Source organism: Littorina saxatilis, linkage group LG12 (assembly GCF_037325665.1).
Source record: "Littorina saxatilis isolate snail1 linkage group LG12, US_GU_Lsax_2.0, whole genome shotgun sequence".
In the NCBI taxonomy this organism is placed as follows: Eukaryota; Metazoa; Mollusca; class Gastropoda; order Littorinimorpha; family Littorinidae; genus Littorina; species Littorina saxatilis.
Genome location: NC_090256.1, coordinates 31,359,362 through 31,372,290, shown reverse-complemented (window position 1 = coordinate 31,372,290; position 12,929 = coordinate 31,359,362). Strand labels below are relative to the sequence as shown.

At 42.1% G+C, this 12,929-nt stretch overlaps 1 protein-coding gene across 1 annotated transcript in view; it reads right to left on the bottom strand.

Moving 5' to 3' along the window:
• Nucleotides 1-1,148: 1,148 nt before the first annotated feature.
• Nucleotides 1,149-12,929, bottom strand: part of LOC138981737 (phosphatidylinositol 5-phosphate 4-kinase type-2 alpha-like) — a gene marked incomplete in the record, with an annotated part of 36,138 nt that continues 24,357 nt past the window's right edge. The window contains 4 exon segments of the mRNA XM_070354812.1: nt 1,149-7,392; nt 9,432-9,732; nt 10,989-11,102; nt 12,491-12,529. Of these exon segments, the coding sequence (XP_070210913.1) occupies nt 7,208-7,392; nt 9,432-9,732; nt 10,989-11,102; nt 12,491-12,529 (639 nt within the window).

Below are 12,929 nucleotides of genomic sequence, written 5' to 3'. Positions count from 1 at the left end.
CTTTCATTTGAACGCTCACAGGGGCGGGGATGTAGCTCAGTCGGTAGCACGCTGGATTTGTATCCAGTTGGCCGCTGTCAGCGTGAGTTCGTCCCCACGTTCGGCGAGAGATTTATTTTTCAGAGTCAACTTTGTGTGCAGACTCTCCTCGGTGTCCGAACACCCCCGTGTGTACACGCAAGCACAAGACCAAGTGCGCACGAAAAAGATCCTGTAATCCATGTCAGAGTTCGGTGGGTTATAGAAACACGAAAATACCCAGCATGCTTCCTCCGAAAACGGCGTATGGCTGCCTTAATGGCGGGGTAAAAAACGGTCATACACGTACAATTCCACTCGTGCAAAAAACACGAGTGTACGTGGGAGTTTCAGCCCACGAATGCAGAAGAAGAAGAAGAAGAAGAACGCTCACCAAACGGGAACACCCTAGGTGCCCTACGTAAAGAGCTAGCAATTTTCAAAGAATTAATTTTGCGGATTGTCTGTCAGACAATCGGACGGTGCTTTTTTGCGCTTCTGACCTAACTTTTGAAATCTAAATAATAAATTGACAGCTTGTTACACAAACATTCTTAAATCATAAAAGAAATCTTTTTTCATCAAGACAAGATCAGAACAATACGAAGTTTTGAAAGTTTAAAAAAAGATAGCCCGGAAGCAGGGTCACGCAAGGTCGTGGTTCTCGTAGCAGACGACGCTGCCTGGTGCCAGTTCCTCTGAACCCTTAACCGCCACTGCTCTAGTTCGCAGCCGTTTCAATGTTGCATTTCAGATTCAAAGGTACACAATAACGTGCTATTGCAGATAAGCTTACAGAGATTTGCATTGAAATGACAAACTGGCGGCTAAATTGTGAAAAAAGGGAAACTGGATTACACAGGTTCACGATGGCTCAGAGGTAAGATAAACCACGCAAAAATAAATTCTTTGAAAATTGCTCGCTCTTTACGGAGGGCACCTAGAATGTTCTCAAGCGGTGAGTGTTTAAATGAAACGGTGTTTGTACTGTGTGTAAAAGCCTGACAGTATCTGTGATGGTTTACGGGAGGCTTACTGTGCCTTTAACACATTTTGTCAAACCTCTCAGAAAAGAGAATGAAAACTCAACTTGTATACACCTGTAGACAAAACAAAATCCAAGTGCCCAAGACTGTTCATTGTATGTAGTTTAATAGACAATGCTTCCTCAACACTTTGACAAAGACAGATGAAGAGAACAATGGTGTCAATACTGGTGCGTTCAGTTTTCACTGTCATCGTCACGTGATGCTTTTGGCTGACTTAGATCTGACACAATATCCGTCTTAACACAATTTGAAAGATTTTATTTTCAAAAACAAACGCATATTTGTTTGTGCAACACTACTGCTAACAGCAACAGATGTCCAACATTTTAAGGATTGCCGGAATACCTCCAGTCACACAGATGAAGTTAAATGATTCCACACTCGTCACCCCTAATGACTTCTGGACACATGTCACCCTCATTATAACACACAATCTCCATACTCCATAATTAGTCACAAATCTGATCATTTACAAAACCCTACAGTTTTGCAGCCTTTAAGAGGCATTTCTTTCTGTATTTGGTGTTTAACGTCGTTTTCAACCGTTCAAGGTTATATCGCGACGGGGAAAGGGGGGGGATGGGATAGAGCCACTTGTTAATTGTTTCTTGTTCACAAAAGCACTAATCAAAACATTGCTCCAGGGGCTTGCAACGTAGTACAATATATGACCTTACTGGGAGAATGCAAGTTTCTAGTACAAAACATTTCTTACATACTGCTTGACTAAAATCTTTACAAACATTGACTATATTCTATACAAGAAACACTTAACAAGGGTAAAAGGAGAAACAGAATCCGTTAGTCGCCTCTTACGACATGCTGGGGAGCATCGGGTAAATTCTTCCCCCTAACCCGCGGGGGGATTTAAGAGGCATGACATCTTGAAATTGTAAATTAAAAAAATAAAAAGCCTGAGAGCATCCTCCCCCCCACACCACCATTAGTTAACCATGTAGCATTATAACGAGGGTGACTTGTGCCAGTACTGGCTGTTAACTTCCTTAGCGAATATTACCAACAGAAACAATTTCTATTTCCATTAATGGCTGCATTCAAACAAAATAGAAGAGAGGAAGAGAAGGGGGGGGGGGGGAGGAGGAGGAGGACTAGAACGAAGCAACAGAAACAAAAGATAAGGAGAAAAAGACAGACAGACTTTGGTTGGAAAAGTTATTTCAAAACTGATGAATTAAGACAATTTTGAACAGCCTTATTAAACTGTGTTGAGTAATGTTTTCTCAAGTTCATGAAAGAGAAAAAATCAAATACTGTACTGAGCAAGGAGTATGACAGAGAGAGACAGGGGGGAGGACATAGCGAGAAAGAGAGGGGGGCAGACAGAGTGGGGGGAGGGGGGAGAGAGAGGGGGTAGGTAGGGTCAGAAAACAGACAAAGAGAAATGGAAAGAGACACAGAGAGATGTGTGGCATCAGGCGATAGGGAATGAATGAATAACTTCACCAGGAAACAAAATGTCTTGCACAGCCTTGATTTTTAAAAAAAAAAGTCAGTAACAACATTAACCAGATTTAATGACTCATAGTATGATCGTATAACAAAACCACCCCCCTCTTCTCACTAAAAAAACACCAAACTCAAAACAAAATCAGAAGAATATCATTCCCTGTATAACACACAGTATTACAACATAAACAAACAGTTTTAAATATCAACTTTTTCATTGTGTTGTTGTACCAGTTCTTGATAAAAAAAAAATTAAAAAAACACGAAAAACTTATCTGCACAAAAACACGCACAATGGACGCTTGCCCAACAAAGACATTGACGACACAGTTTTGTTCTGTACACTGACAACAGACAAGGAACAATACTCAGAAAACATGGTCCATTACGAGTACGTGGCCACAAGCCTGTCATTGCACTGTGAAGAAAGCCATACATACATGACCTTAGAGTCGAGAGTGTGTCAAACATCAAACAATGTTGAATGTGAAAGGCCGACGTTAAGGGCACAGTCCTTCCTGCTCAGTATCTCAGATCTGCCTAGGCTTGTATGTGGAAGAAGACCATCCCTCCAAGAGGACACATTCCAAAAATAAACATCCTGTCTGCTTCCTCAACTGGAAATGGTTAGTGAATTTATTTTGCAAATTGACACTAGTGGCTTTTTGAAACATGAACACCTTGCACAGGCTTTTGGTATGTGTCCAAGCGAAGAGATCACCTTATCCTTGGCCAGACCTACGTTGGTGAGACTGAATGGTAGACAAGAAGTACTGTGCCTTTAAATGTGAAACAATGTTATGTGTGAAAGCATGACCACAGCTTGTCATGTGTAGGTACAAATGTACACACATATTATCATGACCAATGAATGAAATACAAAAGCGTAAGGCAACAAAAACAGTGGTCAATCTGTAAAACGACAAAAAAGAACAGTTACACAAAGGTTGTGTCCATGAATAAGTGAGCGTTACTATTTACATCTATGAAAGAAGCATCACAAGTGTGGATGAACAGAATGGTGGTGATAATATAATAGCCAGGAGCTAATACGCTGAGAGGTCATGAACAATAATTACACAGTGTATTAAAAGCAAACACACCACTGTCTATAACAAGAAACAAAAGATAGAAAATTAAGTGATGGCTGTAGGTATTAAAAAGAGAGAAAAAAATTGGCAATAAAAATAAAGGAACACAGGTAGAGAATGTGAACACTGGACAATCTTGACATCTTAAGAAATGAGAACAAAACCAACTGTGCTTTGTAAGTACATGCCTTCAGGAAATGACTGAAATGTTCAAAAAATTCTGCATTTTTAAATGCTCAGAAGACATACCTGATCTGCAATTCTGCACCACTAAGCAAGTAGTAGACTTAAACTAAATGACATTTCAATTCTCTGCTGTCGTTGACGTGTTACCTCCCTTGGTTTAACCAAGTTTATTCAATAAATTTCATTGGTACTATTGCCGCATACATGAAATTAGGAACATGGAGCACAACAAGCTAGACTTATGAGCGTACTCTTAAAAGCAAATGAAATTTGGCGGACGATTTTAATATGCTCTTTCAAACACATACGTATCATGAATGCGAGTATTGTTTTATCAAGAAAGCTTTCAGTACCCGGTAAAGCATAAAGCTGCATACTGCTGACACAATATTGATCATATGTCATCAAACATGCGATTTGTCCTCATGAAAATGTAACCAACCCCTATGGAAAAAACATGAGCAAAACATGAGAAGCAGTGTACATTATACTGCATGGTCTTGACATTTCCCTGGTTATCTACTGTTCTTCAAGCAATAACTAACTTTGAGCGTTTGATTTTAATCTATGATCATGGAAGTGCCTGAACCCATTCGCATAAATGGTTCATAACATTCCCACTTAAAGTTATCTCCCTTCCACTCAAAGTTCATGTTTTTGTCTCCCGCTTCAGGCATCCTACCTTTTCGTACTCTAACTCATCAGCATTTTCTTTAGTTTGTTTGCAGCACTTTTCTCAAAATGTTCTTGGTCACAAGAGATTTGACAAGAAGTCAGAAATGAAACGGTACATTCGCACTTGCACAGACAATGACAACGCAACAGAGAACGTCAGGCTTCCAGAGCAGACTTCGTTAAAAGATGACAGGACGTTAACAACTGGTAGATACACACATGGAGAGAACACAAGACAATCGTGGTCATTTGGTGCCTATGGAGTAATGAATGCATTGCTGGATGAAGCCATCTAGATCTGTGAAAATTGATTCCTCACTCTTCAACACAGACTTCCAACACCAGACAGTTAGTAGGCGCCTCATGCGCGAGGACATTATACACACATGTCCAATGATATACAGAAGTATATGTACATGGATGCAAACAAACAATGAATATACGACATATCAATACAGAAGTGAGAGTTCTCGCTAGCATGTGCTACATGGACAGAAACATTGTAAATGACCCCCTCATCAAGTTATTATAAAGTAAGCAATTCCTGACGTTTTGATGTAACAATTTGGATAATTGTCAACCCCACAATGCCTGAAACTTGCCATATTGTAGTTTTTGTTGCATTTTATTTTTACTGGTTTTGTAACAGAAGGTAAAGACTTGGGGAAAAAAATGCGTATGTATACTTTCTGTAAGTTGTGAAAAATATGAACACAGCACGCTGAAGCCACAAAAATCTATTCTTCATCTTATGGGGCTTTTCCATTTTTTTACAGCAACAAAAGTCATTGTAACCAAAACTCTATCACATATGTTCCACAATTTTGGGGACATTCTGGTCAACAAAGTACTTTCTTTATTTGGTGTTTAACGTCGTTATCAACCACGAAGGTTATATCGTGACGGAGAGAAGGGGGGAGATGGGATAGAGCCACTTGTCAATTGTTTCTTGTTCACAAAAGCACTAATCAAAAATTTGCTCCAGGGGCTTGCAACGTTGTACAATATATTACCTTACTGGCAGGGGTAAAAGGAGAAACAGAATCCGTTAGTCGCCTCTTACGACATGCTGGGGAGCATCGGGTAAATTCTTCCCCCTAACCCGCGGGGGGTGGTCAACAAAGTACAATTTAAGCAATATTTAGACAAGGAGCTTACAGTAAACTTGTGCACTGGTTGGTTAGTTTTTGTTCAAGATCACACTTTTGGAAAGTACTACATCAGAAGAACATCCAGGTAACAAAAATCAGTACCACAAACGGTAGAAACCTCCTCGCCCCCCATTGAACACACTCTCTGTCATCGATATGAACCCCCCTCCCCCATGAACACTCGCTCTGTCGTCAAAATGAACCCATCTTGATCACAATCACAATGACTGAATTATGCCAGTTATGAACACATCAAATCAACTGCTTCAGTTGGGCTACTACAAGCACAAGAGAACCTTTTTTTTTTTTTTTTTTAGAAAAGCTTTCTTTTCTTTCTTTATTTGGTGTTTAACGTCGTTTTCAACCATTTAGAAAAGCTTGAGGTTATCAGTACATGTAGAAGTTGTAAAACCTCACTCCCATCACACAACTCAATAAAGCCTATTAAAATTTGCGCCAAAGAATTGCCTGGAATCTAGAGATGAAATATCTTGTGGATGCTGATGTAAAAATGTCATGTTGACATGATCACGGAAACAAGGCATGAATGCTTACTCTCAAAGCAACATTTTCTAACGGCTTTGCTTTGGCTACGTAAGGGATGAAAAGATTATTGGAACATGTTTGATGCTGACATTGCATGTCGTGTGATTCATAAATGACACATGGCAAGCAACTGACATTTTCCTTTCAGTGTGGTATCACTGATCTTTTCCATTTTGGGGGGCTACAGACACATATCTATACCACAATCAATCTCAATATCTATACCACAATCAATCTCAAATCACATCTTGGCACCGTTGTCATTGACATGTTATAACTGTGAGATACAGCATGTCATCTCAAAATGTCAAGCTAGGAGGCGTCCTCACTACAAAGCACTAGCAGTAGTACAAAAACCGTAAGTGCAAAATAAATAAAAAGTTTTCCCCTGTGGTCCTGTGTTTTAGGTCATTATCCTTGCCACGACTTGAACCGTACACAGTGTCAACGTCTTGAAACGGCTATAGTTCCAAGCACGATGCACCAAGGCCAACTCAAGGTCGTTCTGGGTTGAGTTGACCTTCAGAAGCAGCCAGCAAAGTGCAGGCTGGCGTGAGTGAAACGAAGAGTGCAGAAGGGTGTTGCGAGGTAATACAAAGCGTGCTGGTTGCTGGTGAAGCAAACGCTTCAAACGTTTTTCTTACATAAAGTATCCAGTGAAGCATTTACTTTGTACAGAGGCCAACACTCAACCAGGATGCTTTCCTTGCGCCATCACCGGTGAAGCCACATTCTTCTACACAGGGCTATCACCAGAGATGCAAAATGCTCCAGTTGGACGATTTTCTACACAGGCCTTGTGGAGTTGACTGTCACCAGTGAAGCTGTTTGAGACCAGAGACAGTCACTGAACAAGGATACGTTCCTTTCACAGTCACACCAGGAGAAGCTGTCGCTCTGTCAGTCACCAGTGACGCATCCGCTGAGATGATCCCCAGCCAAGCCATCCACACAACAGGGGGCAGAGTTAGCACATCAGGTGGGTGTTGGTAAAGAAGAAACAAGGAGTAGTGTCCAGTGGCCGTCACTCGATGCATTTTGCGATAAAGTCCAGAAACCGGCGGGCATACTGGTCGGGCCGCACTGTGGAAATTTCGGCACCGGCACCGTGCTTAACAGTCTTTGCGGCCTGAGCGGTACGTTTCTTCATACCGTACTTGGTCAACACGTCGATCAGGGCCATGAAGTAAATCTCTGACTTTGGGGACTCTGCACATGCGAAAAATATAGAAAATGTAGAAATATATGAATTTGGTATATCTTATTTTCCTTGGGGAATTCATTCAAGGAAATTCGGACTACACATTTTTGGGGGTGAACCCACTCTGATAATGACAACAGGTTGTAAAGCCAGCGCCGCTACCAACTGAGCTATCTCCCTTTCTTTCTTTATTTGGTGTTTAACGTCGTTTTCAACCACGAAGGTTATATCGCGACGGGGAACGGGGGGAAGATGGGATAGAGCCACTTGTCAATTGTTTCTTGTTCACAAAAGCACTAATCAAAAAATTGCTCCAGGGGCTTGCAACGTAGTACAATATATTACCTTAATGGGAGAATGCAAGTTTCCAGTACAAAGGACTTAACATTTCTTACATACTGCTTGACTAAAATCTTTACAAACATTGACTATATTCTATACAAGAAACACTTAACAAGGGTAAAAGGAGAGACAGAATCCGTTAGTCGCCTCTTACGACATGCTGGGGAGCATCGGGTAAATTCTTCCCCCTAACCCGCGGGGGGGGGGGGGGGGGGGGGGGGGGCTATCTCCCTGCCCAAGTACAGTAATACAGTATTTGGATCAATTAATGTGCTGCGTGGAATACAAAAAGACAGATGATTGATCTGCTTGTGAAACTACAAAAATAAATACAGCGCAATTTGTTTAATATGCACTTACTGGAAAAGAGTTATGGATCACTTTTAGTGAACTGGACTGGTATTCAAGAAACCTCTTTAGCGCCACTTGGCCGCATGGTGGCGCTGTTTGAGCTGTAAGTCGCGCTAATCGGCATTCACGAAAGCCCGTTGTGACCCGCCAAAGTCACGTGACGTTTTCAAAGTTACAGGACCTACCCCTCGTCTCTACAATCGCTAACACCGTGTTATCTTCGTGATTCAAGATGGCGGCCTTCATGATGTTGGAATATGCCGAGAGAAGAAATCTGAGAAGAATTTTCCGGGATCGCATTCATCCTGTGGATAAATAGGACGATGTAGATTTGTACAGAAAGGTTGGGTTTTTTTGTCTTCTCTTTTACCTTTGTTTTTTTTAAGCGGGGAGCATCCTTCTTCATATTTTTTTTGAAATCAAATATTTACATGTTTAAGTTCAATAAATTAATATCATGGTAACCACAAAAAACACACAAAAAAAACCATTCCTGCCTAAATTTTTTTTTTTTTTAAATCAATTTGCTATTATAACGTACTCTTTTGCACATGAAGAAAATAAACAAAAATAAACAAATGCCAAAGAGTAAAAAAAATTACGGACAGATGGTGATTTGAACTCGACTCAATCGCGCATCAGGCGAATGTGAGAACCGTTCGGCCACGGAATCAGTAGAAGAAATTGGACACTGTAATGCATTAAAGAAAACGCGAGCACGTTTTCACCACAAGCCGGTATGATCGAGCATCGGTTGAAATCTTTCGCGAGCCCGCGTTTCGCTGTCAGTCCAGTTAGCACTTCGTTTCCTCTTCCCCTCCATCTCTTCCTCGTGTGCCTGCGCTTTCGCTCGTCCGATGGATGTTCCGTACATGTCGACTAAAGTAAATGTAATGCACACGTGTTCGTTCGCGGAATAAAAGCAATGAAGGCGGATAAGACCTACTGCCCGTGCGCACTGAACAGGAAGTGAGGGAAACCCCGTGGTTTATAAATAGACAACCTTGTTAGCTAACAGCGTTCGGAGGGGGACTCGTGAATGCCAGTTAAAATCGGAAGTTAAAGCGTAGTAGCTAAAACGGCTTCAGAATCTGAAACCACCTCAAATTCTTTTTCTTCTTGAATACCACTCCTGGTACTTAAAGTTTGTAAAGCTTTGGAAAATGCAGGTTTTATTGAACCTCATTCAAATGTCATTTCACAATAAGGCATATTCCACACACAGACAGTCCCGAACGCACGCAGGCACATATGCACACAAACACACACTCACCAGCTTGCCCTCCCTACTGCCTGCCCGCACTCAGGCTCACACGCACGCATGCACACTCTCTCTCTCTCCCACCGGACTCACCCTCAACAGAGCGCACACCAAACGTCTCCAGCTCTGCGTCCAGCTCGCCGCTGAAGGGGGGCATGGGGGTGACAGGCTGGGGGGAGTCGGGGGGAGTACCAGCCAGCTCCCCATCATCCTCCACCCCATTCTCCACCTCCTCCACCCCCTCATCTATCACCTCCTCCCCCAGGCCCTCCTCCTCCTCTTCCTCCTCGTCGGCGGGGACGGGGAAGGTGTTGCGCTGCTGCTTGTCCTCCACCGTGCAGTCGTAGATCCCCACGATCAGGCTGTAGTCCATGATGTGCAGGTTGGCCAGGAACTGGCAACAAAAGCAGGGTACGCTTAGTTCAAGTCCTTATTTGAGTACAGTGGAACCTCCCTTTTAAGACCCCCCAATTTAAGACTTCTTCTTCTTCTTCTTCTGCGTTCGACTAAATTTAAGACTCCATTTTAAGACCCTGTTTTCTCACATGTTTTGTTCATAACCTCTGTAAATTTACTCCATTTTAAGACTCCCTCCTTTTTAAGACCTGCTTTTCTTTGATTTTTAGAGGTCTTAAAAGGGGGGTTCCACTGTACAGTGAAAACCACGTTTAAAGATCTAAAATAAAAGTCTGAGAAAATCAGGTCTGCAAACGGAGGGAGTCTTAAAACTGGAGGTAAATTCACAAAGGTTACGAACATTTGTTTGTTTGTTTGTTTATTTGTTGCTTAACGTCCAGCCGACTACGCAGAGCCATATCAGGACGAGGAAGGGGGGGATGAAGGGGGCCACTTGTCAAGCGATTCCTGTTTACAAATGCACTAACCCATTACTTGTGTCCCAGCAGGCTTTAGTAAAACTAAATTAATACCTACTGGAAGATTACCAGTTTCCAGTATGTTAAAATAGGCTTAACCTATCTACTGCTGGACTTACATCAGAACACTAACAGATTAAACTATACATGAATCGCGAGACAAGCGGCAAGAGAAGAGATTTTTGGAAAAAATACAGGTGAATGAGCAAGAAGGCAGAAAAAAGAAAAGAATTCATGAAGAAAAAGAGAGCATAACAGGAAAGAGGAACCAAAAATCTACCAAACAGCAAACTAGAAAGCTCCTGCGGTTCAAAAAACAGGAGGGGCCTTTAATTTCATAACCGCAGTGCCCCACTGCGGGAGGTTACGAACATAAAATATCTGAAAAAGGAAGGTCTCAAAAAGGAGGCCATTTGGGGGGTTCCTCTGTATAAATCTTCTTTAGATAGGGACCACTTTTTAAAAATTAGGGAGGGGGAGGGGGGGGGGGTGGGGGGGGGGGAGGAGGGGGTTCTTCTATATAATTCTTCTTTAAATAGCGACCACTTTTTTTTATACTGACACTTTTGGTCTGTCCCTTGAGTATCCGTTATAGACAGATTCAACCACATAAATAACAAACTAACAAGAACTAAACAACAAAAACACACTACAACTCCTGCTGCATCTCATTTCCGTGCCAGGGAGCAGCCACAAAGTTAACGGCTGACAGGACCCTACTTGGCCTCATCTCACTTCCCAAGAAATTAACACAGACACAGGATTTTCTATTCACCTCCACATCCTTTTGCAGTATCTGCATAATCCTCTCCTTTTCTTCAGGGCCGACATTGATGACAGCACCATCGTTGACAAAGTCGTTGTCCTTGAATGTGGGCAGTTCTTTGGCCTGTAATCAACAACCACTGTGTCATTGGGTCGTCTTTATCACAAGTTTGGTTTTGCTTGCTTGTTTGCTGTTTTGTTTCTTTGCTAGTTTTTTTTTCTGAGCGAATGCCCCCCCCCCGCCCCCCCCCCACACCACATCAACACACTGTCTCTCTCTCAAACACAGACACTCTCTCCCCCTATTTATTTCTGAACTGGTCATGTTGGTTACCTACACACCCTACCATCCCCCACCCCCCCAAACCCCCCCCCCCCCCCCCCCCCCATTTACTTCTGTCAATAGCTATTTACTGTTTCATCACCTTTTGAGTTTACATTTCGTCAGCAACACCTTGTTTGCTGCCAACCCGCCCCTTCCATCAAACAGAACACTCACATCCTTCACTTTAATAGCCAAAAATCCACATTCTGTCAAATACATAACACACCCATGGTATGCAAAAGGTGAACATGCATGCATTCATAGGTTGGTGTGAAAACACACACACACACACACTATCTCTCTCTCTGACCGACCCCTCTCTCTCAGTTAACAAGAAGAGCAAACGCTCGATCGAGTCACTTTCGCAGTTCTGAATATTATATGAGGCATCAGATGGACAGGAAGAAATTGCTATTCACAACACAATGAGTCACGTTCACATAAAATTTGAGCCCGGTCACTTTTATAGTTTCCGAGAAAAGCCCAACGTTAAGTTGTGTGTTGCCGAACAGAAAAGGCTAGTTATCTCCCTTGTTTTTCTGATAACGTTCGTAAAAGGCTACAGATGTAAATACTTTGATGTAAAAAATAATCCTACAAAGTTTCAATCACATCCGATGAACTTTGTCAAAGATATAAAATGTCTAATTTTTCCTTTGACGCTGACCTGTGACCTTGAAAAAGGTCAAAGGTCAACGAAACCATCGTTAAAGTGTAGAGGTCATTGGAGGTCACGACTAAACAAAATATGAGCCCGATCGCTTTGATAGTTTCCGAGAAAAGTCCAACGTTAAGGTGGTGTCTACGGACGGCCGGCCGGCCGGCCGGCCGGACAGACTAACACTGACCGATTACATAGAGTCACTTTTTCTCAAGTGACTCAAAAAACCTATCCAGCTAGTCCAGTAACCAGCCTTGTGCACTGATGTAGATAACAGTCCACTATGAACTGTGCATTACACAAAATATGTGCTAGCATGAAAAAAAAGTAGGCATCACAGTGCAGAATCAGCACAAAGAGGGTCATGTGAATCTGTCATTTGACCAGTGAGTCATTTTCAAACTCAAGGAGTCATTCACAGCACATCAAAATGACAATGCGTCATGCAACTGACTCTCAACTATAGTTATCAGCCATACAACATACCCTCAACTTGAGTAATCAAAAGTAATCGTGTTGCACTTACTCGTTCTTTATCACTGGCTTGTCTGTCTACTGTGGAACCCTGAAACACAATAAAAACATGTATTACACCTTTGGTCACCCGCTCACACAAACTACATGTCTTGAGAAAGACTGCAAGGCTGAAAGAGAGAAGACAAACAGGATTCTCTTGTGAATTATATGTCAGCAATGTAATCAACGACAAAGTCCATCTCAAAACAACAAGCACAAAGAACACCCAGGAAAACGTCTTAAATGTCCATGAATGGGAACAACCCCACTAACATTTAAAACAAAGAGACCTTACAAAACCTGGTACGCCTGCATTTCATTCACACAAAACAACACCCCCACAATCCAAATGTTACAATCTGAATGTTACAGAAATAGCAATTTGCTCTCTTTGTTCCATTGAAAACATCAAAGGAAGGGGGTAAATAGGGGGGGGGGGGGGGGGGGGG